Consider the following 26,405-nt stretch of genomic DNA (forward strand, 5'->3'; position numbering starts at 1 on the left):
GTGTGTGTGGTGTATGTGTCTTTTTGTGTGTGGTGTGTGTGTGTGGTGTGTCTTTATGTGGTGTCTGTGTGTGGTGTATGTGTCTGTGTGTGTGTGGTGTGTGTCTGTGTCTCTGTGTGATGTATGTGTCTTTTTGTGTGTGGTGTGTGCATGTGTAACTATGGTGTGTATGTGTGTGGTGTGTGTGTCTGTGTGTGTGTGTAGTATGTCTGCATACGTGTTGACATTACATGGGTGTGAGTCCATAGCTTGTTTTAGGTTCTTAAAGGGATCTATAAACCCCCAAAGACTGAGAACCCCTGGACGAGGTGGTCTTTAAACTCCCTTTGACTTCTGATGGAGAGATGCTCATTGTTACAGTGGACAAACATGGCTGAAGCCTCTGCCTTCTTCTAAAGTGCAGCCAGCCCGAACGGGGGTGGGGAGGGGACCGTGGCCAGCTTTCCTTCTCGTCGCACTGGGGCAGAAGGAGCCGGGCATGGTGGGTGGGAGATCTTGGCCGTCTCTGCCTCCCTGGAAGGAGGCGCAGGAGAGTTCCGCATTGAGACTGTCCTCAGCCCGGCATCTCCATGCCTTGCCTTACATGTCATTAATTCATTCAGCTGTTTTTTTTTTTTTTTTTTTAACACCAGGCTCACTGGAGCAGTCGCAGTTAATCCTACGTGGATCCTGCCTCCTCTCCCAGTCCTGTGGGTGGGACATAAATACCCAGCCGGCCTCAGGGTGTGGGCCGAGGGCTTGAAGAAGCGGCCGCCAGAAGCTTCAGGAATGCGGAGGAGGGATGGGGTCCTGGCCGAGGTGTGGGGAGGGCAGGGACAGTCGCCGGAGTGTGCAGAGGCACCCCACTGCCTGCTCCGAGCCTCGGCTTCCTCTTTTGTAAGATGGGTGTATTGAGGAGGAGAGGAGGTGTGTGTGAGCATTTCTCGTGGTGTCTGGTACCGAGTAAGCACACGTGGTCTGTGGTTGGTAGTGACATGCGTCATCGCACATAGTTCGCCAGCCTGTGTCACATACCTGTTTAGCTGGGGTCTGCAAACTGCTGATGAACTGAAACCTGCCTTCTTCCTGGAATGCCACACCGACCTCCAAGAGTTGAGAGGATCCCAGAGGGAACGGAAGTGGCCAGAAAGCCAAGTGTGGCTGGGGAAGGGGGTCACACCCTCCCATGGGAGGAAAGGCTTGGAAACCCAGATGGCTCTGCCTGGAAGGATGGGGCTGAGAAGAGACTGATGTGTAGCAGCGTCTGTGGTCAGTGGCTCTGAAGAAATCCCTCCCACGCCTTTAGACATCGAGTGCTGCTGTGAGAGGCAGGCTACCGAGGACCCAGCCAAGACTGGAGGCTCATGCAGCTCAGCTCACAGAGGGTGTGGCCAGGCCTGGCAGCCAGGGACCAGGAGAGGAGATCTGGCAGCCATCCCTGCCAACGGCTAAGCAGTGGGCTGGACCCAGTCTGGCAGGGCCAGAACCACCTGGATGTGAGCTCAGGGCAGAGGAGATGCCAGGAGCCCCGACGGTGTGACCAGGAGAAGCCACAGTTGTAGAAATGCTGGTTCCTTCTGTAAAAACGCCTATGGGGCGCCGGGCGCGGTGGCTCACGCCTGTAATCCCAACACTTTGGGAGGCCGAGGCAGGCGGATCATGAGGTCAGGAGATCGAGACCATCCTGGCTAACACGGTGAAACCCCGTCTCTACTAAAAATACAAAAAAAAAAAAAAAACTAGCCGGGCGTGATGGCGGCGCCTGTAGTCCCAGCTACTTGGGAGGCTGAGGCAGGAGAATGGCGTGAACCCGGGAGGCGGAGCTTGCAGTAAGCCAAGATCTGGCCACTGCATTCCAGCCTGGGCGACAGAGCGAGACTCTGTCTCAAAAAAAAACGCCTATGGGGCAAACACATCAGAACGTCCACTTTGAGAAGGAAGAAGATGCCAAGAGCCAGTAGGCCCTGCGGGTCCCTCAGGGCTCTCATGTGCCAGCAGCCGAAATGGGATCTGGCCATTCCAAGCAGGAAAGGAATGTACTAGAAGGATGATGGCAGCCTGGAGAATGGCCCGGAGGTGGGGTCAGGGGCATGCAGGTGGTAGTCCCATCACCACCGGTGCAGGAAGATGCAGGGCAGGACCCAGCTCCTCCCAGGTGAATTGTCCCTGCCCCATCTCTATAGCACTTGCCCAAGATCCAGAGTCCTGGGCAAGAACCTCTGCCTGGCCAGCCAGAGGACTGACTCACACACTGCTGAGGAGGGTTGGAAGGCGCCCTAAGACTTACCAGCTGGGGAGGCCCCAGATGGGAAGGGCTGGTCTAGCCATCGTGGAGGACGGTCTATGTTGGGTTTCGCCACAGATGCTGGGGAAGGGAGTCTCCTCTGGTCGCTCTACCACCTGTGACAGCTGGGTTGCTTTCCTGTTTCTTCCTTTGTTTCTGTGTTGATTCATTCCATTGTAACCAACCCTGGCCCAGCTAGGCACTGCTCATCTGGCTGTGCATTCAGAAATAAGACCCTGCCGTCAAGGAACTCCTAGTCCATTCATTCCTTTGTTCCTTCAGAAAACACCTGTTGGTCTCCTGGTGCTCCAGGCCCTGGGATACAGCGGTGGGTAGAGCATCCGTGGCCCCTGCCCTCTTAGGGTCAGACATATATGCAGGGCACTGTGGCGGGGCCAGTGGACACGGAAGAGGGAGGGGTGTGGGTGTCCTCCACCTCCTTCTTTTTGTCTTTGCTTGGCTATTCCGTTCAGCCAGTGGCAGCTTACAGGCACTGCCTGGGTCCACTGTGGACCCTCAGAGCCAGTGGAACAACTCACATCAGCGTTATACCAACCTGGTTGTACCTCCTGGTTTTATTTACTATTGCTGCTATGACTGGTTACCCCTAACTTTGTGGTTAAAAGAACACAGATTTAGTCTCTTATGGTTCTGGAGGTCTGAAGTCCAACACAGGTCCCATGGGGCTAAAACCAAAGTGTCAGGACCATGTTCCTTCTGGAGGCTCTCAGGGAGAATTCGTTTCCAGCTTCTAAAGGCTGCCCGCTTTCCTTGGCTCATGGCCACATCACTCTGACGTCTGCTTTAGTCTGACTCTGACCCTCCTGTGAGGACCCTTGTGATTTCATTGGCCACCTAGATCATCCAGGATAATCTCCCCATCTCAAAACCTTGAACTTGTTCACGTCTAGAGTCCCTTTGCCACATAGGATAACTTAATCACAGGGATTTAGGATGGAACATGTTTAGGGGGGCTTATTTTCCTTACCACCTCCTTCTCTCTCTGGCACCCATGGTGTGTGAAGAAGCACAGGAATGGATATAGACCAGGCATGCCCTGGAGCCAGCTCATTCCGGCTTGCACCTGCCCACCAGAGCCAATCATGCATGTCTCTCCCCAGCTGTGGCCCAGGGGCATCCTCTTGAAGGTGTGGAATTGGCCAAGATGGGATTGTTCACAACACGGAAATCCGCACACGCTGGGATCAGGGCTTTTTGTTCCAGAGAGCCTGATGTTAAGCATTTATCAGCACGGCCCTGGCCATGGCTGCTGACACTGCTGGCCCCTGTTTGTGGAGTGTTTGCACGTGCCAGGCACCGTGCTGAGGAAGCACTTTTCATGGATTAGTTCATTGTTTGGGATCTTCGCACGGCTCTCCCCGAGCAGGGGTGTATTTTGTCATCCTAATGAATAGGAATTGTCACAAGACCAGTAGAGCTTGGGCAGTGCTGATGGGAAGGAGCTCAGCAACAGTCTCTCCAGGGGGCTGTTTTTCCTCTTCGGCCTCCGCAGCTTCAGGCAGGGGGCACAGGCTTGGGTCATCAGTCAACTTGCTCCAGGTCACATCACTACACATGGCAGAGCCGGGACTTGAACCTGCACCTGTAAGAGGCTCAGCCCTTGTAGGAGTTCCTGTGTCACATGGAGGGCTTGCCTTCTGTCTACTTGGCACTTGGGCAGACTCAAGCTCCACCAGCCTTGGGGTGGCTGGTGTGGATTCGTCTAGTCCAGGATTCAAAACCCTGAGTCTCTGAACTCACCCACGAGAGCCTGATTCCTCACCACACTTGCTGCTGGAATGGATCATTTATCCAAGGCCAGAGATTGCTCCAGACCCTGACCTGGGAGAGCAGCTGATGTTTCGTAGATGACTTGGGGAGCGAGAGGTGGTCACCTGTAGCGTGACCTGGATCTCCTCAAACGAGGGTGAACCAAAGGGGCTACACGCTTGAGTTTGTGTGGTGTGTCTGTGTGCATCAAGGCAGAAGGTGGACTTTCGTGCTTGAAGAGAGGCTCCAGCCTTCATCAGACCCCTGAACTGTCAGAGGCAGGGCCACTTTGGAGAGAGGGCTGTGGATTCTGGTGGGGAACGCACACTGCATTTTGGCCCTGTGTGGAGTGGAGGGGTAGCCAATGGGGAACTCAGAATGGCCCGGTGTTGTGGTTTACAGCAGGAGTCAGACCACCTCGGTTCAGTTCCTGGCCCCGCACCACATGTCTGTGAACCCTCAGGAAAGTTTTTAACTTCCGAAGTCTCAGTTTCCTCATTTGTACCATGAGATGTTGACAGTACCGACTTCACAGGGCTGTCTTGTAAGGACTGAATGAGCCAGTCCACACCTAGGACTCAGAGCTGTGTCTGGTGTCCATGAAACACCATAGCTTTACTGTTCTATTAGCAGATCGAGAAAGGAGGTGAGAGCCGCAGTGATACTCATGAGGGCTGGGAGGGATGCCTTGGGCTGCATTTTGTTGGAAAGGACTTGATGATGGCAATGATAATGATAACAATAATAATAACAATGGGTGCATTTTTTGACCACCTGCCATATGCCAAGCATGGTTCTAGATGTTCTACAAGAATAATTTCTGGTCCTTACAACATCCCTGCAAAATCAGGGTTACTGTCCCCATTTTACAGATGGGAAAATAGAGGCTGAGATATCCAAAGACTCAGAACTACTGTAGGGTAGATCAGAGAAGATTTTCTTTCCCCCACTGTCATGTTTAGCCTAGGTCTGCTGGACGCCGTCTACTATGACCTTCTGCCATTGGCAGGAGAAGGTCATGGTTAAATGCACAGACTTGGAAGCCAGGCTGCCCTGGGTTTGAATGCACTTCATTGTGAGATCTTGGGGTCTCAATTTTTCCCTCTGTGACATGGGCATAATGGTAGGTGCCACCTCATAGGGTTGCTGTGAGGACCAAGGATAGACTATGTGGATAACAAAAGCCAAGTTCCTAGAACAGTCCTCATGCACAGGCCTCCAGCCAGCCCCCACCATCCTCACTTCGGGCCTCTAACCAGTTCATTCCAGCCCCTCCCGTGTCCCTAAGTCCGGCTGTGTGCGCAGTTAAAGCTCTCGAGTCAGCAGTGTCTGAAGTCACTCATATCCAGCAAAGGAAGCACATGGTGCTAGTGATGTCTTGTTTTGAGGAAATCCTCCCTGGCCGGTCCTTCTGTTTTGGTTTTGCACACAACAGCTCAGCTTAGCATATCTTTCAGCGGACTCGTTAGGGTCACAGGGCAGACACTGTCCACAGAGCAGCCTGGGGGGCTCACATGGCTGGCCTTGAAATGCCCTGAGATGCCGCAAGCTGATGACCGGACATTGCTGTCCTGTTCTTGTCGTTACAGGCTGCCAACAGCTACCTGCGAGACCAGTGGTTCCATTCCCTGCAGTGGAAGGTAAGTCCTGACTCAGTTGCTTGTTTAAAGTGACTCAGGCAGCGGTGTGATGGCTTAAAGGCAATCTGTCACCCAGAGGCATGAAAGTGGAGAACTCATGCCTTCCAGATGGCTCAGCTGAGGAACTTTGCTCCCCTGTCTAAGAGCCCCTGGCTCTTCGTCCTCTGCTGTTCCCATCCCCTGCAGTGCTGAAATGGCCTTCTCGCCCTGGTGTTCTCAAGCCCTATAGCTGTTTTCCTGCTTCAAAAGGATCATAGAACTTCTTGCTCTCAGAGTGAGGGTGACCCTGAGGGGAGTCCAGCCGGGGAGGCTGGACTTCAGGGTTCAAGATGCTTAGTTGAAAGTAACTTCCAAAGGCCGTGCCAAGTGTAAACTTAACAGAGATTCAAACTCCCGAGCCCTATTTCTGTAGTCTTCACTGCTTTTCAGTTGTCAGATTCTCTGGCCTAATTTTCTGATTCTAGCTCTGCATAGGATGGTTCAGAGCTTTCTGGCATGTAAAGGGAAATTCATCTTGGAGACCCAGGGGCGGATCTCCTAAGAAGGGTCCCCCAGCCACCCGAGGGGGAGCCCGAGTTCTGCCCCATGGCTCAGGCGATAGAAACCCTGACGTCAGGACCAGGGCGTGAAGCATGTACAGTCAGCTTCTCATTCCTGCCCTGCCTCCCTGTCTTTCCTTGTCTTCTGATCTTCTGGTTTAGAACAAGCTTTGACAGGCCCCGGGCCCCACAGCACCAGCAGGGTGTGGCTGGAATGACCAGTGTGTCGTAAGTTGTCATCCTCACAGTAAGCTGGGGAGCCGCAGGGGATGAACAGCTGGCCCCGAGCAGAGCTGGGTGCCGTATCACGTGTTGGGAGGACCCAGGGAACACTCAGGATTCCTCTCATGGCTCCAGAGCGGCTCCCCCAACTGCCAGGGTTGGGGGCAGAAAGACAACCCCAGAAAATGACTTTCCTGGTCCCAGAGAGGGCCCCTCCCCTCCTTTCCCATGTCAGCGGCTGGTCCTCTTGCTTTGTGCTGTGGGGCCAAGTCTCAGAAACTGAGCTGAGTCTCCAAGTTGGGGCTGCAAAAGGAAAGAGAACTAGTGTTTACTGAGCTCCTACTGTGTGCCAGGACTAGCGTGTTTTGAGCTCCTGCTGTGTGCCAGGAGCTCTGCTAGACTCATCATGTCCATTTCACCGTCACCACAACCGCATAAGGTTGATGATTATCATTGTTGCCATTTCCATATGGGAAAGGTGAGGCTCAGACTGTAGTCCAAGCTCCCGTCGTTAGGAAGGGGCTGAGGCATGGCTCAGCTCGACCTTTCCAGTACCTGTATGTGCTGGAGATTTCTGAATGTAGTGGAGCGGGAAGGCACAGACATCAGCCAAGCAGGTAAGGTGGTGCTCACCGGCTCGTGTGATCAGCAGATGCTGCTGAGAGCTCCGTTTCCACTGGGAGAACATCTCTGATACCTGATTCTCTCTACGTGCCCAGGTACGAGTGTGTCTTAGGACAGGCAGGGCGTTCGTCAGCACCTACTGGGGACCATCTGGGAGTCAGATGCCAGAGCAGTTGAGAGGGAGGACTGAGCGGTGGTGGTGACTGACGGGGGTACCACCTCTTCCCTTCCCCATGGTGTTTTGCTTGTGGGGCCTCAGTAAGTGACAGCCTTGCATTTTCTCTTAGCTCAGGACAGGGCAGAATGTACTTGGAGACATACTGCCTATCTGACAGGTTGGGAGAAAAATGCCTTGTTTAAAAGGAGGCCAAGATGAGTATCAATGAAGGCTGTCAGGTGCAGTATTGCACAAGGCTCTGTTTTCTGCCTTTCTCTGGTCTGCATTTTCAACAGTACTTCCACGTGCACCTGGAAGGCAGCATTTGTGAAATCTGTGAGTATTGCATAGCTGCAAGGGGCAACCAAGATGATGGGCACAGAAATGGACTTCAGGAGGCTTTGGCTAGAAAGATGATTTAAAAGCTCGGGCTTGAAACATTCAAATGTCAAGGATTGGCCAGGTGTGGTGGCTCACGCCTGTAATCCTAACACTTTGGGAGGCCAAGGCGGGCAGATAGCCAAACTCAGGAGTTCAAGACCAGCCTGGGCAACATGGCGAAACCCCATCTCTACCAAAAATACAAACAATTAGCCGGGCGTAGTGGTGCGCCCTTGTGGTCCCAGCTACTTGGGAGGCTGAGGTGGGAGGATCACTTGAGCCTGGGAGATGGAGGTTGTAGTGAGCTGAGATCGCTCCACTGCACTCCAACCTGAGTGATAGAGTGAGACTGCCATGCCCCACCCCCAAAATGTTAAGGATTGCATGTGGGATTCACACAGTTGATTGAGCAAGTCTAGAACTGGGATCACTGTTTCTAGCAGCTCTCATGAAGACCTGGATGTTTGCATTCAATTATGGTGGCATCCGGTTTATTTATGGTTGCTAAATTTAATCAACCAGTTTTTAAAAATTTCAGAAAACCTAAATCAGGATGTCAAGGAACTGGCAGATGCCTGGCTGCGTGCCGGCCCACTAGCCAGGCGATCAAGGGGTCTTCATTCTCAGGGTGTAAGCTTTGGCTGTGTCTACAGCATGCTTAAGATGCTAACAGTTTTTCCCCTTGGACTATTGCCCCCCAATAATTTAGGTATGCTGCCACCAGGTGGCAGTGATATTTAACTTGATTTCAATTCCTGTGGCTCTTTGTACCCAGTTTTGGTGATATTTGAGAAGGCATGCTCTCCTTCCTTTTAAAATGGCAAAGAAACGTCAGGTGTTTTGGAGGTACCGCCAGCTAGCAAAATGAGCTGGGAAACCTGAATTTGAACCCTGGTTCTGTGGACAGATTCCAGAACGTGTTCACCTAATTCAGATACCGTTAGTGAGTACTTATGAGACGCCAGGACTGGCCAGGTCGTTTCTGGTTCGTTGTCGTTAAGCAAGTAAAAGAACCAAGGCTCAGAGAGAGCAAGTGATTTACCCGTAGTTACCCAGCAGATTTCAGTCCAGATCTGGGCGGCTGTCCTACCTCCTCCTTAATCAAACAGTGCCTTTCTCTGAGACTGGGACTCCGCAGCCCTCTCAGGACTTGACCCCTCTGCTTCTGCTGATATGGCCACTCTCTCCCCTCTTTATTTACAACCACCTATTTGAGGTTTTTCTTTTCTTTTCCTTCCTTGTTTCTTTTCTCTTCTTTTCTCTGTCTTTAACTGGAAAAAAAAAATCAGTGGAACATCAAAATTGAGGACCTTTAGAAATTCCACCACCTCAGCTTGAATTTTTTAACTTTCTAAATGTTTTTGTCGTTTTCTCTCCTACACCAGTATACATTTGTTTCCTGTGGCTGCAGTGCACACACAGTCAGAACACATTCTTCTGTACGTAAAGAATGCCACCTCTAGCCTGGGGGAAAGTGCAAGACTCTGTCTCAATTAAAAAAAAAAAAAAAAGAATGCAACCTCCTAAATACTGTGTTCCCATTGCTTAGTTTATATCAAGTTGGACTTGCATCTCTACCGGCATTCCCAACAGGGGCCACATCACCCCTAACGGGACCAAAATTGGTTCTTTGAGATTTAAACAAATCTTAATGATTACAATAGTCTGTGGCCCTCCAAAGCTCCACCCTATTCAACGAAATCGTATTCTTGAGTATTTCTTTCAAAGGGAGGACAGATAGGGGAGACACTAGAGCTCTTTATGCGGACAGTCATGAAAACAGGGTTGACAACTGCTGCTGTAGAATCGACCTCAAATTGTTTTGTGGAAGAAGGCAGAGCGGGGGTAAAATATCCAGCATCTTGTTCACGCTCTTCCATCTGGGTAACAGTGCTGTTTTTGTGGCCTCCGCTCAGAACTTTGAGCTGTTCACACGCAGTCGTAGCCCCCGTGTTGGAGGAGTTTACTCAGCATTGGATGCTGCGTTTTGTGAATTACTTCCTCTCACTGAATAGGTTCTGTTCCTATCGACATTTGCAGATGGGGAAATCTGAGTGTAGAGAGTATAAGTCATTCGCACAAGGTTCCAAGGCCACCAAGAAGGCAAGCGGGATTAGACCCTGAACATCCTTGCCTCTTTGTCCGAGCAGCTCTGCTCTTCCTCCCAGCCTTCCCGGCCTGGCCTCTGCCGTGTTGGTCTGGGAGATCTGAGGAGGCCTGGAGCCTGCGGGAGGAGGGCCAGGATCTCCCGGCCCAGGGCTGCTCTGCCTCCCAGCATTCGCTAGAGCCTGCAGTCCTGAGGGCCCCTGGGGAGGCCAGCCCTGTTTGGTTTGGGTGGTTCAGCCCTTGAGGCTAATTCCCAGGGGTGTGGAAGCATTTAACAGTTATTCTGGGTTAATGAGGCTTCATTTCTGACTCAGATGCACCTCCTGGCTCCCGCCCTGGCCCTCGGAGGCCAAGCCCTGTGGCAACAGGCCTGTCTGCACACGAGGCTATGAGGGAACAGGCCTGTGTATGCGAGGCCGTGAAGGCCCAGTTTGTGGGGCAAGGCCAAGAGCGTGTTCAGGCTGTGAGGAGACCGTGTGTGTTTACAAAGCAATGAGAAGATTGGCCTGTTTCTGTGTCCAGGGTTTCGAGGTGAGAGACCCAGGTATGCACAGCTGTGAGGGACAAGTCTGTCCATGTGAACAGGCCCAGGTGACAGGTCCAGGCTACCGGGCTGTGAGGAGACACACAGCAGTCTCCTAGAGGAGCCCTGAGAGGCCAGGATGCACCTGCTGTGGGAGCTGGGCTCCTGGTACCTCTCCACCTTCTCGCTTCCTGAGACGGGTTCCTCAGGCCGAGGCACACAAGTCCTGGAAACCAAAATGGTTTTTCCCTGGGGGAAGCGAGGTCACTCAGAACAGCCCCAGGGGCCAAGCCCCAGAGCTGAGGTTCAAGGAGCAGACTGTGTGTCACAAGAAGCTGGCCTATGTTCCTGTCCCAGGGCTGCCAGGGCCAGAGGAGTGCCCTTGGCTCTGGGAAAATCCCAGCCCAGGTTTGGATCCTTTCTAGCCGCCTGCCCTGGCCTCGCTGTCTTCTTCTTGCTGGGCAGATTTCCCAGCCCCCCAGGGGGGCCACAGCCCCTCAGTCACCCCATCCAAGCCCAGGCCTCTGTCCTTCCTCTGTGGAGAAGGGTGGAAAAGAATGTGGGGTGTGTGAGTGTGAGAGTGGGTGTGTGTGCGGGTGAGAATGTGTGTGTGTGAATGTAAGAGTGAATGTGTGAGAGTGTGTGTGAGAGCAAGAGTGACTGTGATTGTGTGTTGTGTGAGGTGACTATTTTATGAGTGTGTGTGGTGAGGTGACTGTTGTGTGTGTGTAGCGTGTGAGGTGACTACGAGTGTGTGTATGTGGCATGTGTGGTCACTATGAGTGCGTGTCACGTGTGGGTGACTGCATGTGTGTGGCATGTGGGGTGACTGTGTTATGAGTGTGTGTGTGTGACGTGTGAGGTGACTATTTTATGAGTGTGTGTGGGGTGTGGGGTGACTATGAGTGTGTGTGTATGTGTGGCATGTGGGGTGACTATGTGCTTGTGTGTGTGTGTGTGGCGTGTGGGGGTGACTGTGGCCTATGGGGTGACTATTTTTTGTGTGTGTGGTGTGTGGGAGTGACTGTGTGTGGCATATGGGGTGACTATTTTATGAGTGTGTGTGTGTGTGTGTGTGTGTGGCCTGTGGGGTGACTATTTTATGTGTGTGTGTGTTTGTGTATGTGTGCGTGTGGTGTGTGCGGGTGACTGTGAGTGTGTGTGTGGTGTGTGTGGCATATGGGGTAACTATTTTATAAATGTGTGTGTGTGGCATATGAGGTGACTATTTTATGAGTGTGTGTACGTGGCATGTGGGGTGACTGTTTTATGTGTGTGTGAGTGTGTGTGTGGCCTGTGGGGAGACTATGAGTGTGTTGGTTTGGAGTGTGTTTATTTGGGCCTCAGTTTTCTCCTCTGTGGAATGGGGATGATCCTGGCGTCTCGTTACTGGGCCTTGTGAGGATCGAAGGTTCTGTTGTTTGTGCAGCTGGCAGAAGGGATCCTGGTAGGAGCCCACGCGTGGGAGCCTCTCATGCGCCATCATCAGTGTGTCTCCGAGTGGGTCCGACATGGTGGGAGCAGCTGGCTCAGCCCCTCTCCCCGGCAGCCCCTTCCAGCCCCTGCTGGTGGTCCTGGCTGACTCATGGCCTGTGAGGGCTGGGGTGGGTGGGAAGCCCGCCCTCAGGACCATCTCTGCCTGGGCCTGGCCATGGAGCATCCCCTGTGTCCAGCACTATGTGCCCCTGTGCTCCTTTGAGCCCAGAAACAGTTCTGCGGGATCCACATCCCTCCCCCATCTCATAGCGGAGGGGACCGAGAGTCCAAGGGGATAAAGGACGGTGCCAAAGCCAGATGCCTCCCAGCAAGGGTCACGATCTCGCTTCCACCTCATGAGTGGCTGCGGCGCCTCGGGAATGAGTCTGTTCCGTGTTCTGTGTTGGGAGCTGGCACTGGGGAACCACCACCCTCAAAGTCCCCAGCACCAAGGCAAAGTGCCTGGGGCTCAGAGAGGTAAAGCCCACCTGGCCGGAAGCTGAGGGCAGGGCCTGGGTCGTCTCCTCCCCACCTGCTGCGCCCTCAGCGGGGCGGGATCCGTCACCCACATCCCCGTGCAGGGGAAAGCCCCCGGGGACCAGGTCAGAATGACACAGGACCGTTGAGCTGATGCCTCCCCTGGCCCCTCACCGAGGGCCATGCTAGATGGGGGGATCCCTAGGAAAGCGGAAAGCCTGAGGCTCCGGACCAGGCCACCAGTGGGGGCTGTCACGCCCGGCTCTGACCTTCCTCCCGGATCCCACCTCCCCTGAGTCACCTCCTGGTCATGGGAGCCTCCCTGGAGAAGAGCCACTCCTAGTGTCCTAGAGATGTGGCCCCAGGCGCTCTCTCCACCAGGCTGCAAATCCCTTCCCAAGCTCACATCCCCCAAGTCTTCATCCAGCCCAAGCCAAGCCCCCAGTTGCACCCCAAGGCCTCAGCACAAGGCTGCAGCTGGTCCCCGAGTCATGATGGACACTTACTCCTGTGCCGGGCGTGTGCCAGTGCCTCACTTACTCAGCTTGGCAAATCCTCACAGCCCTGAGGAGGTGCCTGTTTCTCCTGTTCTCCCATTGTACAGATGTGGAAACTGAGGCTGAGGTTAAATCACTCACTCAAGGTCACACAGCTATTCAGTGGCTTACCCGGGATTTGAACAGACGTCTGAGTGAGTCCAGAACCTGGGACTTTAGCCACTGGGAGTGTGGCTCCCAACTGCACCTGCACGCATGTACACAGACACACGCTCACCAGACACTTCTCACACCTGATGTGCACTTGGGAGCAGCACCCTAGCTCCCACCTGTTCTCGTGGCACATCTGGGTAGAGCCTGGGTGTTTCTGGTGCCTGAGGCTTGCATGAGAGCTCTCCATTTTTCCCTACGTCTCCCATCACCATTAGGATTATGTGAATTGGCCAGGTGCAGTGGCTCACACCTATAATCCCAGCACTTGATGAGAGGATGAGGCAGGCAGATACTTGAGGTCAGGAGTTCAAGACAAGCCTGGCCAACATGGTGAAACCCCGTCTCTACTAAAAATACAAAAATTAGCCGGGCGTGGTGGCTCAGGCCTGTAGTCCCAGCTACTCAGGAGGCTGAAGCATGAAAATCGCTTGGACCTGGGAGGCAGAGGTTGCAGTGAGCCGAGATGGTGCCACTACACTCCAGCCTGGGTGACAGAGTGAAACTGTGCTCAAAAAAAAAAAAAAAAAAAAAAGAATAATGTGAATTGATCTCTGACTGGGCAAACCCCTGTTTCTCGTGGAGAAGAGCTGATTGCCTCATCCTGTCTTGCGTGACACCAGCGCAGCCACTGTCAGACCACGTCTCCCAGGCCTGGTGTCAAACTCAGAACTGACCCGCTTCCACATCTTCCCCAAACACACTGGCCGCTGTGTCCCCTGACTTTAAACTTGAGATTTGGAAGCCCACATCTGACCTTGCACCTGACTCCCTTGCTCCACACCATCCCTCACGTAGGTGGCTCCTGGCTGGGCCTATCCCCTCTAGCCCAGCTCATCCCTTGGTCTTGAGGGAAGACGTTGCCCTTGAACCCCACCCCACCTCCGTATTGCCCATCTAACCCCGTCTTGGTCACCTTCCTCCCTCTCTGTGTCCTTTTCTACCGTTTTTACAATCACATCAAGGTCAGTGCCCCCAGCTCCTGCCAGTTCTGACCTTGCAGTTCTCCTCCGAGGCTGCATCCATCTTCACGCGGCCATTTTGGCAGCTGTGGCCAGGCACACGGACAGTCCTGTGAGCCTCGCCAAGTCATGGCAGCTCAGACATCCCAGTGCCGTGCCACAGCTCCCAGGGGAGGCTTCCTAATGGCTGCATAATCGTCCACGAAGAGGCTGGTGCCGTTTACCAAAGGGCTCCTCTGTGGTCGCCATTTGGGTCGTTCCCAGCTTTCCTCAATTATAGATAATGCAGCCATGACCGTCGCGTATCTCAGCTTTCACTTTATTTGAATTACTTGTTTAGGGCAGATTTCTAGAAGTGGCTACTGGGCCAGAGAGAAGGGTATTTTTGGGTGGCTTTCACCACCTATTACCTCTTTGCTCCCAAAATAATACTTTCTACAGTGCTTCAGGGCCAGACTGCCCAGGTTCCAACCCTGATCCACCTCCTACAGGCTGTGTGACGCTGGACTAGTTACTTTCATCTCTGGGCCTCTTGAGTCAAATGAAACCAAGCTCACTGGGTTCTTATGGGGAGTAAATGGGTTCATAGCTGTTCAGTATTTAGAACAGCACCGCCATGTGGTACCCACTCAGAACATTCATTCTTCTTCTCTAATGAACAAGGACACAGAGGGAAACAGGCTCTTGGTGCCGGAGGGTGCTAGGAGACAGGGCTGCAGAGGACGGAGGCACATGTGTGGCACACAGGCCACCAACTCGTGAGCCCAGGGCGGGCATCACCCATCAGCTACCACATGCTTTGCCCTGAGGCAGAGCTCTTCTCAGCATAGTCCCTGCCAGGCCACCCAGCTGACAGAGGCAGTGAAAGTGTCCTTCATCCTATGTGAGTGACCGCCCAGGCCTGTGGGGCGAGTGCTGCTGGAGGCCGGGGCAGTGCCACTGGCTCTGACTGTGCCTCCGTGGGACTTTCTCATGGAAGCTTCTGTGGAGCTTCCAGGCAGGCACCGTGGGTCCGTTCTTGGAGGGCCCTACCCTCCGAGAAGGAAGCAGAACCGGGGAGGGGGCAAGGATGGGCGGGAGTCGGCTTCAGTCCTCTTACAGGCCCAACCACCTGCCTGCTTTGTCCAGGTTGAAAAGGCAGGAATTCTATCCAGATTAATTTCTGGCACTCAGTCAAAGAGGGCTTTGTGACCTCTTAAGAGGGGATCAAAGGGATTCAGTGGGGAACTGTGAAAGGAGGGGCATTCCCCAGAGGCAGGGGGCCCAGCCCACTCCAAGACTGCAGGAGGGGCCCTCAGCGGGAGGTACAGCTGGTGAGCAAGCAAAGGCCTTCAAGGCCCCTACAGAGGGGAAGCGAGTCCAGCCCAGCAGCCTCTTTATGCACATGTTCAATCCAAATGGGGAAACCTTTTGGGGCCAGGCTGCCGGTCCCCTGCAGCCTGCGAGGGCCACAGTCACCAGCGTCTCCCAGCCACAGCCCAAGCCCCACAGTGGGTCATCAGGGACCCCATAACTAGTAACCAGGGCTGCTTCAGGGATTGAAACTAACAAGTGGCAGAGGGCCAAGAGCCTTGGGAAGGAGAGCCCATGCTCTTGAGGGCTTTCATTACAGTAGAGGGAGAGAAAAACAATTATTAGGCACCTACTAGGGTCAGGAGCTCTGCTGGGGGCTTTTCTTTGTATTATCTTGTGAAATCTTCTCAAAATTTGGTTAAGCCTGTCTTGAAGGAGGAGCTGAGTAAGCAGAGAGGCCTGTCCAGGATCACACAGCTAGAGACAGGCAGGGCTGGGAATTGAACCCAGGGGACAGGAGGATGGGTCTTTTGTCCTCTTCCGTTGGAGCCCACAGAGCTGCCACTTTGCCCAGCTGGAGCTGTTGTCTTTGGAAGAGACACAGGTCGTTTTTGAAAGACACAGGTCGTTTTTGAAATAAACTTCTCATTGAAGGATAAAATACATCTAGAAAAGTGTACAAATCAAAAAGAGCTGCCATTCACCTCGGCCCCTCCTCCCCACCATGGGCAGCCACGGCTATCCTGACTTCTAGCAGCGTAGATGAGCTTTGCGTATACTTGAGCTTTATCTAAATGGACTCAGACACTCTGAACTCTTTTGAGACTGGCTTCTTGTGATTTATCTGTGTTGTGTGTAGCAACAATTTGTCTATTCACTTTGCTGGGTGGTGTTCTGTTGTATGCTTAGACTCTGTTAACTTGTTCATTCTATGGGTAGGTCTTTCCAGCTTGGGGCTGTTACCAATAGGCCATTGTAAACGCTGTAGTGCACATCTTTTGGTGAGCGTGTGTCCATGGTCCTGTTGAGTATATGCTTGGGGACTGAATTGTCATTCATTGACGCTGCCCTGCAGTTTTGCAAAGTGGTTGCACTAGTGTATACTTGCACCAGCAGTGTGCAAGAGCCCTAAGACATAGGGCATTTAAAAACTGGCATTTATTAAGTTTTTTAGAATACCAAAAAGGACAAAGAGAACTAAGAAAATTCCCACTATCCATAAATCTCTCTTAACCTCTTTTACATTTTAAAAAATCAAGCTGTTGTCTACATGTAACAAAATGTAATGCCCTGACTGTTGAGTGTGAGGTAGTTCTACTGTTGTATTCACCTGAGTAACCACCACCTGTATCTCTATCACCCAGAAAATCTCCTCGCGCCCCTTTCCAGCCAGCTCCTTGTCCTGCCAGACATCCTCTGCGAACATTTAAGAAAAATAAAATGCACGTGTATAGGTGGTACTCCTGAAAAGTATAGAAAGGTATAAAATGAAAAGTTGGCCTCCACTCGTTCAAGTCCATTTTCCCCTAGGCAGTCACTGTTAGCGGCTGCACGGGGCTTCTCAGAAAGTGCTTATGAATATTCCTTTGTAAACACCACACAGATTTTATCATCCACGCTGTTCCATTCCATACTCCTTAATATATGTTGCAGCAGTGTCCTGCAGTAGCACACAAATCCATGCCATTTTCTTTTCCAGTTTCATAGTCTTCCCTTCAGGCAGAGTTTAAGGTGGATGGAACTTTAGATCCTTTAGGAAAATGCTGTCATCCACAAAGGGAGACTGAGTTTCTGACGGGAAGGAGAGGTTTATTGAGCATCTGCTATCCACAGGCCAGAGGCAGTACAAGGTGGTTTGCTGCCCAGGCTTCACTGCCCCCCAACTCGGAAGCCCGGAAGCCCGGAAGCACACCCCAGGGACCAGGGTGGAGTGAGCTGCCCCGGCTGCAGAGCTGGGAAGTGGAGGTGCGGGGTTTGCACCATGTGCCTGGGTCACCCAGCCTTGCCTTGCACTCTCCTGTCCCTGGCCAGGGCTTCCTCCGCTCTACATAAGGGCCAGCCTTGGGCTTTGGGACATTCAAGACCCCCCCCGCCCCCACCTTCTGTGAAAGGTCTTTCCTGAGCCTCAGAAATGACGCATTACAGCAGCTTCCCAAACTGCCAAGGAAGAAGTGGCGTTTGTGGGTTGTCATCGTTTCTTCTGGGCAAGGAAGGGGGGACCCGAGCGTTCGTGTGTCATGCAGCGCAGGCTTTGATGAGGCTGATGAGTCATCGAGCCATACAAGGAAGTTTTTCATGTAAACGGTTTGTGGGTGAACTTGTTTTTTGCCCTTTAAGGCAGAATTTTATGTTTTTCTTTTTCTCGCCCTTTAAAGACAAGTTTTTAAAACGTAAACGGGAGGTAGCGTCTTGATGAGCAAGATCTTTTGTTCCACGGGCGTCTGCAGTGGGTCTCTTTCGCCGCCAGTGGTGGGCAGTGGAGGCCCCTGGGCTGGGTTGCTAATCTGCACTTGTGGGACACGGTGTCCACCCTGGAAGAGGGAGGTGGCCTGCCGTCCTTTTGTTGGCCTCCAGGGCTCCCACCTGCTGGCCTGTTGGCTCAGAGACGAGGCCAAACAGACACTCAAAAAAGAGCAGTGCTTGTCCCCACAGAGGAATTAGGCCCTTGCTTCACTGAGGGATGATCAGAAAATACCCAGCGGGACAGCCGGCTAAGTCTGGAAGGGAAGGTGTTTGGGAGAGAGGCTAATTGACCGCGAGATGATGCCAGAACAACTAGGGCCCTGGGGGCTGTTGCCCACATTCTGCTCCCCGGAGTACCCTGCTGCACTCTCAGAACCAACAGATTGTTTTGCAGAAACCCTTGAGAGGCACAGAGACCCCCTTTCGGAGAAACTGAGGTCACTCCTAATGGAGCCTGCTGGCACGTGGCGGCAGAAGGCCAGGGGGTTTGTGTCCAGCGGGAGCTGGCACAGGCTTGGCCCATTCCATTTGGAAGACTGGGCTGAACCTGACCTCTGTCCAGGAGTACAGGGACCTTAGAAAGCACACCCCAGACATCAGGGGCCAGCCTGACACCGGCTGGGCGCAGAAACAGACTCAGGCAGACCATTCATCATGTCTGTTGACTTTTGAGACTTTAAGTCTGCAACCAGTCTTCCATCCCAGAGGGTCCTTATCATCCCAGGCGTCCTGGCCACTGCAGACCTGGGGATTTTGAACCAGTAGCTCAGTGGTTTTCAGAGTGAAGTCCCAAGACCGGCAGTATCTGCATCACCTGGGAACTCTCTAGAAATGCCAGTCTTCAGTTTCACAAACTCTGAGGTGGCAGGATGAGAGCAGCAAACTATTTTAGCACATCCTCCGCGGGACTGTGAGGCACTCCAGCGTTTGAGAACCACTGCAGTCGTGTGAAGAGAGGGGAAAGAACAATAAACCTCTATTGAGTGCCTACTGTTTTCCATCTGCTTTATCTTCATTATTTTCTTTAGGCTGCACAGTGTCCCTGGGTTTTATATCTCCATTGTATGAACACGAGTCTGACTCTCAGATTAACCTTCTCGTGCATCCAAGCCGGAATTCAGACCCAGAGTCTGAAGCCTCCTTCTGTAACCATTTCACCTTCTTACTGGGTTTCTCACAGCCTGAGATCAAGCATGGATGACTAAATGTGTCCATAGCTTTTGGGTTACTCTGCCAGAATCCCCTCCGTTTGTGCAGGACACTTAGAATTCACTGTGGCGAACACCATCGAACTCACACTCCTAGGACGTTGGGCTTCTGTGGGTGAGTAGAGTCCTCTGCATGAGTGTCTGAGGAGCCGCCTCCCCAGGGAAGGCACAAGTGCGCCTTCTCCTGTATTCAAGCATGACAGCATTACCTGGCTTGAAACTCACATTAGAGACTTACTGAACATTAATTTATTAAAGAACAGGATCCTTCTCCAGGATTCTCATAAATTAAGGCCCTTTGTAGTAGGCGCTGGTGACTCCCACCCAGAGGAGGCAGCCGGGAAGGATGGAGGCTTCCAAACAAAGCCATGAACAGATCAGATGTCCTTTGAAGTGCTGCAAGCACTAGATAAAGTTCTTAGTAAAATAAACAACAGAGGCCCCTGTGGAGATGCTACTGTCTTGAGTCTTGAGGCCTAGCAAGGGAAATCCTTATTTGGGATAGAGAGAGTTCCCTTTATCAGGCCCAAAGGAAACAGAGCCTGTGGTGTCCCTCACTGTATTTCAAAAGGGTTAGGAAACTCGCCTGGGGCTGCCCGCCTCACACCACAGAGGAAGAGCAGGCTCTGGTACAGTATTTGCAATTTTTATTTATTTGGTGGGTTGCAATTAATCAGGGTTGTTTTCTGCAATGCCCTGAAAATGCCACCTTATATTAATGATTCATAAGAGGTGTTCCCCACCCCCACCCTGTAGTCTTTAATGTTGGGTGCAAATTCCTCTTTCCCTCTGGGTGGCCTTGGTCAAGAGGGGAGGGCCAGTTACTGAGGTTCAGGAGGCCAAGCTGGTGGCGTGTCAGAAAGACCCTGAGAAGGATCGGCACACAGAGCAGAGTCGGGGAAGGATTTGGTTGGCTTCATTTTACTTTTTGAAAGGTATATCCTACCTCTGCTTAGTGACCCTTGAAGTGGGGAAAAGCACACAGACTGGGAAAATTGATACAAATTGATCTGGAGTAATACCCACCAGGTGTGAGGAGGGAAAAGCCAGATGCAGACGTAAGTATTGTGCAATGCCATTTGTGTAAAATGAAATGAGGACCCCACAAAACCTGTCTGTATTGGGTTGGTGCAAAAGTCATTGCAGTTTTTGCCGTTGAAAGTCTGTTGCCAGACAAATAGATAATATATATTTGTATTTGATTAAACGTGACCATGGAGAAAGAGATGAAATGATAGACGTCAAGGGTCTACAAATGGTCTGGCCCAGCGCCTGTTTTTATAAATAAGAGGTTTTCGGGGTGGTGGGGACAGCTCTGCCCATTTTGGGGGAGGGGGACACAGCTCTGCCCATTCCTGCTGTGGCATTACGCTGGCGGCAACAGAGATGGCATGACCCGCAGAGCCTAGACTATTATTATCTGGCTCTTAGGAAAATGGTTTCTGGACCCCAATATATAACATGGTCTCACATTTTTGGAGCTCACATGGTGAGCATGGAGTTAGCATGGATTCAGGCGGTGGCGGGAGGGAGGGCAGAGGTGAGGTTAAAAATAAGAAAGCCAGCATGTATGATGCAGCTGAAACTTACGTGCAGTTTTACATTGGGCTGGGTGTGTGTGTGTGTGTGTGTGTGTGTGTGTATGTGTGTTTAACTGGGTTGTGGGTGTCTGTGCGTGCACACGCATGCACCATGATACAAGTGTGCGGGCCGTGAGCTCTCCGTGCTTTAGTTCTTGTCCTCTGTATGATTCTGAATTTTCAAAGAACATGCATTTCAAAAATCAGATTATCCATCTACTAGACCACTGAAAAGTCAAAAGTAGTAAGATCTCAGATCCCTTCCAGTTCTCTTTAAGAATATCGGATTCTGGCCGGGCGTGGTGGCTCATGCTTGTAATCCCAGCACTTTGGGAGGCTGAGGCAGGCGGCTCACCTGAGGTCAGGAGACCAGCCTGGTCAATGTGGTGAAGCCCCATCTCTACTAATAATACAAATTAGTTGGGCATGGTGGCAGGCGCCTATAATCCCAGCTACTAGGGAGGCTGAGGCATGAGAATCACTTGAACCCAGGGGGCGGAGGTTGCAGTGAGGCAAGATTGCGCCACTGCATTCCAGCCTGGGTGACAGAGTGAAACTTTGTCTCAAAAAAAAAAAAAAAGAATATGGGATTCTGACCAATTTAAGAATTCTGGGGAAGCATATAATTCCACTACCATGATCCCAATTTCTGAAATCTTTGGAGAGTTTTTTCCTTTATTTCTCTTTAATTGAATGTACAACACATGAATGGCTTCCTGCAATAATTTGAAACATTGCAGATAAAGCTGAGCCCTACCCGTTGGTCCTCCCCCAAGCCACTTCCTTCTCCAAAGAAGACAGCTGTCACCAGCCGGACTTGGTCCCCACCCCCTATCCCCCTGAAGCCCCGTGAATTAGATCATCTATATGTGCACGTCAGCATAGATTTATGTATGTATTTGCTTCTGTTCTTAACAGCGTGTCGTGCAAATGGAATCCATGGCAGATCTTGTAACCCTTCTTCCTTCTTTTTAACTGCTGTGTGTTGTTGCAGTGTGGGGACCACAGTGTAAGCACTTCTCTTTTGATGGACATTGAGGGGGTTTCTGGTCACCCATTTTTTTTTTTTTTTTTTTTTTTTTTGAGACGGAGTTTCGCTCTTGTTGCCCAGGCTGGAGTGCAATGGCGCAATCTTGGCCCACTGCAACCTCTGCCTCCTGGGTTCAAGCAATTCTTCTGCCTCAGCCTCCCAAGTAGCTGCGATTACAGGTGCGTGCCACCATGCCCAGCTAATTTTTTTTGCATTTTTAGTAGAGACAGGGTTTCATCATGTTGGCCAGGCTGGTCTCAAACTGCTGACCTCAGGTGATCTGCCTGCCTCGGCCACCCAAAGTGCTGGGATTACAGTTGTGAGCCACTGCACCCAGCTAGTCACCTTTATTTTTTTAAAGACATTAACTGTCTTTAGTCATTATCCTACTGAACTCAATAGGTGTCGTTTATCAAGCCTGAAATGTGACATTTAATTCTTCCAACAGCTCCAGGACACAAATGCTACTATTATCCCCATTTTACAGATGAGGAAACTAAGGTTCAGAGAGGTGATGTAGTTTGCCTAAGGCCGCACAGCTCATAAGGAGCAGAAAAGAAATTCAAATGTAGATCTGCCTGACTCTCCATTTGTGATGATGCACACGTCTGCGAGCAAAAACACGGCTTGCTTGAGCCTCTGAGCTCCCAGGAGTGTGCAGGCTGGTGGGGGAGGCAGCTGGCCTATAGGTCGTAGAGTGAGCAGAGACTGGTGAGGGAGTAAGTGCTGGCATGCTGAGCATGGGGCTGGGACCTGCCAGTGTCCCTGCAGAGCTGCGATCAGAGCGGGAGACTGTGCAGCCCCTCCCCGGGGCACTGGTGGTGGCATTTGGTAGCAGCTGGGGCTGGGCCACTGTGGAGGCAAAGGCCAGAGTGGACAAGGAAGCCTGGAATTTCCCTGCCATGGTGTTCCCGGTGGGGTCAGTGTCCCAGGGCTCCCATGAAACAGCACACACTTCTCTCTCCAGTTCTACAAGGCCATGCACCCTCCGGGGGTTCCTTCCAAGTCTTACCTCTTGTAGCTTTTGGTGGCTCCAGGGATTCCTTGGTGTCTAGGCCTGTTCAGGCTGCTATAACAAAATACCCTCTAAACTGGGTGGCTTACAAGCAACAGAATTTCGTTTCTCACGCATCTGGAAGACGGGAAGTCCACCATCAAGGTAGATTGGTGAGGGCTCGCTTCCTGCGTCACAGAGGGTGCCTTCTCGCTGTGTCTCACATGGGAGGGGCGAGGGAGCTCCCTCAGGCCTGTTTTCTAAGGGCACTGATCCCATTCGTGAGGGCTGCACCCTCATGACCTAATCACCTCCCTGAGGCCCCATGTCCTAACACCCCCACAGTGGGGATTAGGTTTCAACAATGAATTTTTTGAAGATACAAACATTCAGACCCGAGCACTTGACTTGGCTTGTGGCCGCCTCACTCCGGTGTCTGCCTGTGTGGTCGCATGGCCTGTGCCTCCTCTGTCTGTCCTTTGTATCCTTTCTGGGGACACTTGTCACTGAATTCAGGACCCACCAGATAATCCAACGTGATCTGCCCATCTCAAGATCCCAAACTTGGGATGTGGCATTCACAGATGACAGGGGTTTGTTGTGGACATAACTTCTTTGGGGCCACCTGTCACCTCATGACCCAGGCAGGAGTTTCCCTCTCTTAGGAAACGTGTCTCCGGGCACAGCCCTCCCCCCAGAGCATCTTGACACATGCACGGGCAGGAAAAAATCCCACAGCACTCGGCCCACCCCCGCCTGCACGGGACTCTCCGAGGGGACTGTGCCTGGGATTTGATTAAGGAACCCTGAGAAACTGGCCTGTCCTCATCACAGCCAGAACATAACACACCCGAGGTGACTCTCCTTATTGTCCCTTCTGTCACCTCTCATCCCTCCCCTTGTCCTCCTCTCCCCCGTCTCCCTCCTCCTTGGAGAAGACACCCGTGGCTTCTGCCTGCACCGGAGAATGTTTTCCCCTCTTTCCCTCTTTCTATAGCCCGTTCAGAATCTTCACTTGAAACCCGCTGAACTGGGTGCTCCTGCCCCGGTTCAGCCTCCTGTCTGCACAGCCTCGGGTCAGCCTCAGAGCAGGGAACCCAGGAGGACGGGAGGGGCGGTCTGGCTGTGCTGAGTTTTAGAATTCTGAAAGAGGGGCGTCTGTTCTAGTCCATGAGGAAATGCACTTCGCCAGGCCCACCCCACACTGGCCCACCCTTGCAGGCTGTTTTTCCACTGCGCTCAGGTTTCCTGGAGGAACAGCCCCCGCTGGGGTGAGGGCCACGTGCAGACCAGAGAGCCTTTCCAGAATGCCAAGGGCAAGTCCAGGATTGTTCCTGTGTGTGCGGCTCAGTCCCTTCAAGGACCAGAGCTCAGGACCAGGGGGTGACCCTGAGCCAGAGTCCTGGTTCCTACAGGGCCGGCTGTGACCTGGAGTGGGTTACCTTTTCCTCTGTGTGTTGTGGTCCTCGAGTCTGTAGCATGGGGGTCCCACCTGTTGACCCCTAGCTGTGCCACATTCAGATCACCTGGAGATCTTAAATATTCTCTTGTTTAGTGCGGTGAAATATGCATGAGGCATCATTTGAACTATGATTAGGTGGCAGTTCAGTGGTTCATTCACATTGCTGTGCTGCCATCACCACCATCCGACTCCAGAACTTTCTCCTCTTCCCAGATGGAAACTCTGTCCCCATTACCCCCTCCCCCAGCCCCTGGCATCCACCATTCTGCTTTCTGTCTCGTAAGAATTTGTCTACTCTAGGGACCCCATATGCATGGAATCACACAAGATTTGGCCTTTGGTGGCTGCCTTATCTCAATGCCTCATGTCCCAGGGTTCATTCAGACTGTAGCGTGCGTCAGGATTTCCTTCCTTTTTAAGGCAGAATAATGCTGCAGTGAATGGGTAGACCACACCTTATGTCTCTCTTTATCTATTGGTGGACCTGGGTTGCCTCTGCCTTTTGGCTGTTGTGAATGACGCTGCTGTGAACATGGGTGTGCAAATGTACTTTTAAATATACCGGCGCTCAAAAAAGTCCTGATGCGTAGGTTCCACCCACACCCAACACCAGTCTGATGGGACTGGCCTGGGGTTAGACTCCGTTCTTGGAATTCTAAGCCCCTCGGGTGGTTTTAATGTGTAGCCAGGGTCAAGAACCCTGCCTGACAGAGTCATCTGGGGCACACATCAGCACGGGGCCCAGTATATAGGAAGCCCTGGGCTGTTGGCTGGCCTGATGGTGGCTGCTGGTGTCGGCTGATGTGCGACTTTGTGTGAGAGGACAGCTCGGGGCCGGAATCCTCCCCGACAGCTCCTCCTTGCCAGGGACCCTGTGCGAGCCCCATGCTGACGTCCCTGCCTGAATTCTCTTGGAAGTTCCTCCCGTAGCCTCCTGGGTCTCCAGGTGGCTCCCTCTGACCTCACTGATGATGCAGGTGCCCAGATGTGCTGTTTCTGACACAGGGCAGGGCCAGGGCTTATGCAATCGGGTAATGGGCTGGGGGCAGGCCTTAGGGCAAAAGTCAGCATTTCTGTCCCCTGATGCAGCAAGAACAGAAGACGTCAGGCCCCCACAATGCCCCAGGGAAAGAAAACCCAACCAATTCCAAACACAGCTCACACCTTCCCAACCACAGTTGCAGAGGACTCTGCTGCCCTCTGTGAAATGAGGTGCCGGATGGCTCAGCTCGAATCACTGCAGTAAGATGGCAGAGTGACTGGGACCGGGCGTCCTGGGGTCAGTCCTTGCTTGCTCCTTATAGCTGTCTGGGCTTCCAACAGCTGCTATGACAAAGTTTCATAAATTGTGTTGCTTAAAGCCACAAAAATTTGTTCTCATACAATTCTGGGGCCAGATGTCCAAAATCAAGGTGTCAGCAGGGCAACGTTGCTTCTGAGACTCTAGGGGAGGGTCTTTTCCTGGCCTCGCCCAGCTTCTGATGGTGTCCAGCAATCCTTGATGCGCCTTGGCATCCAGGCTCTGCCTCCATACATGGAGGTCTCTCTGGAGCGTGTGTTTGTGTGTGTCCACATGGCCTTTTTATAACGACGCCAGCCATTGGATTTAGGGCCAACTCTAATCCAGTGTGACCTCATCTTAACTTGATTATATCTGCGAAGACCCCATTTCCAAAGAAGGTCATAGTCACAGATACTGGGCTTAGGACTTGGGCATATGTTTTGGGCAGACACAGTCCAACCCACAACACCAGCTGTGTGACCTGGGCAAGGTGTGAGCCCCTCCTCTCCTCCGCAGCATGTCCACCGTGAAATGAGGCATGTAGGTAAGAACCTTGCTTCTTAGAGGGCTCAGAAACATCTGTCTCACCTGGAAGCTGCTTGAATGCAGATTCCCAGGCCTTGCCCAGCTCTGCTGAGCTGGAATCTGCATGGTAACCAGACACCTAGGCAATTCCTGTCCACATGAATGTTTGAGAGTTGCAGGGTAGGTGAAAGGATTTGGTGCAGGGCCTGGCCTAAAGCAGCACCTGACGCATGTTAGCCATCAATGCCAATTTTCATTCTCCCCACTGCCCGTTCTACCTGCAACAAACACCAAGAGCACCTTCCCTGGGTGGCTGCAGTCACCATCTAACATATCGAAGGAACAGGTGACACGTCATCCCTGCCCCTAAGGAGCTCCTAGCTCAGCGAGGAAAACAGCTACATACAATTTTTTTTTTAATGTGCTCAAACACATCCACATGATGATTGGATTTTGCCCACGGCGCAGCTGGCCTGAAGAGCCAGGTAGGATGTAGTACTCAGCTGGGAGCCTGGCACCAAGGCCAGCTCATCTCCTCAACAGCCAGGCACGTGGTTACCTAGGCAACCAGCCGATGCCGCAGAGACGGTGGAGCAGGACGCCCGCCTGAGTTCCCACTGTTTGTTTCCTTGGAAGCAGCATCGACCACCGGAGGCCACCACCGGTGGGCACTTGGGGCTGAGTGCCCAGGCGTTTTCCCCTCTTGCAAACAAATTGCCCA

At 52.4% G+C, this 26,405-nt stretch overlaps 1 protein-coding gene across 6 annotated transcripts in view; it reads left to right on the forward strand.

Annotated features, from left to right (window-relative positions):
• CMIP (c-Maf inducing protein) overlaps nucleotides 1-26,405 on the forward strand; it is a 266,083-nt gene that overhangs the window by 169,936 nt on the left and 69,742 nt on the right. For 3 of the 6 annotated variants that reach the window (XM_015126693.3, XM_077986955.1, XM_077986958.1), the window contains one exon: nucleotides 5,623-5,673. In XM_015126693.3, coding sequence (XP_014982179.1) covers nucleotides 5,623-5,673 — 51 coding nt within the window. Of the gene's footprint in view, nucleotides 1-5,622; nucleotides 5,674-6,341; nucleotides 6,441-19,373; nucleotides 19,441-19,634; nucleotides 19,870-26,405 lie in introns of those variants that run through there. The other 3 variants (XM_077986960.1, XM_028840859.2, XM_077986961.1) reach the window with 3 other exon arrangements.

Source organism: Macaca mulatta, chromosome 20, assembly GCF_049350105.2.
Source record: "Macaca mulatta isolate MMU2019108-1 chromosome 20, T2T-MMU8v2.0, whole genome shotgun sequence".
NCBI classification, from domain to species: domain Eukaryota; kingdom Metazoa; phylum Chordata; class Mammalia; order Primates; family Cercopithecidae; genus Macaca; species Macaca mulatta.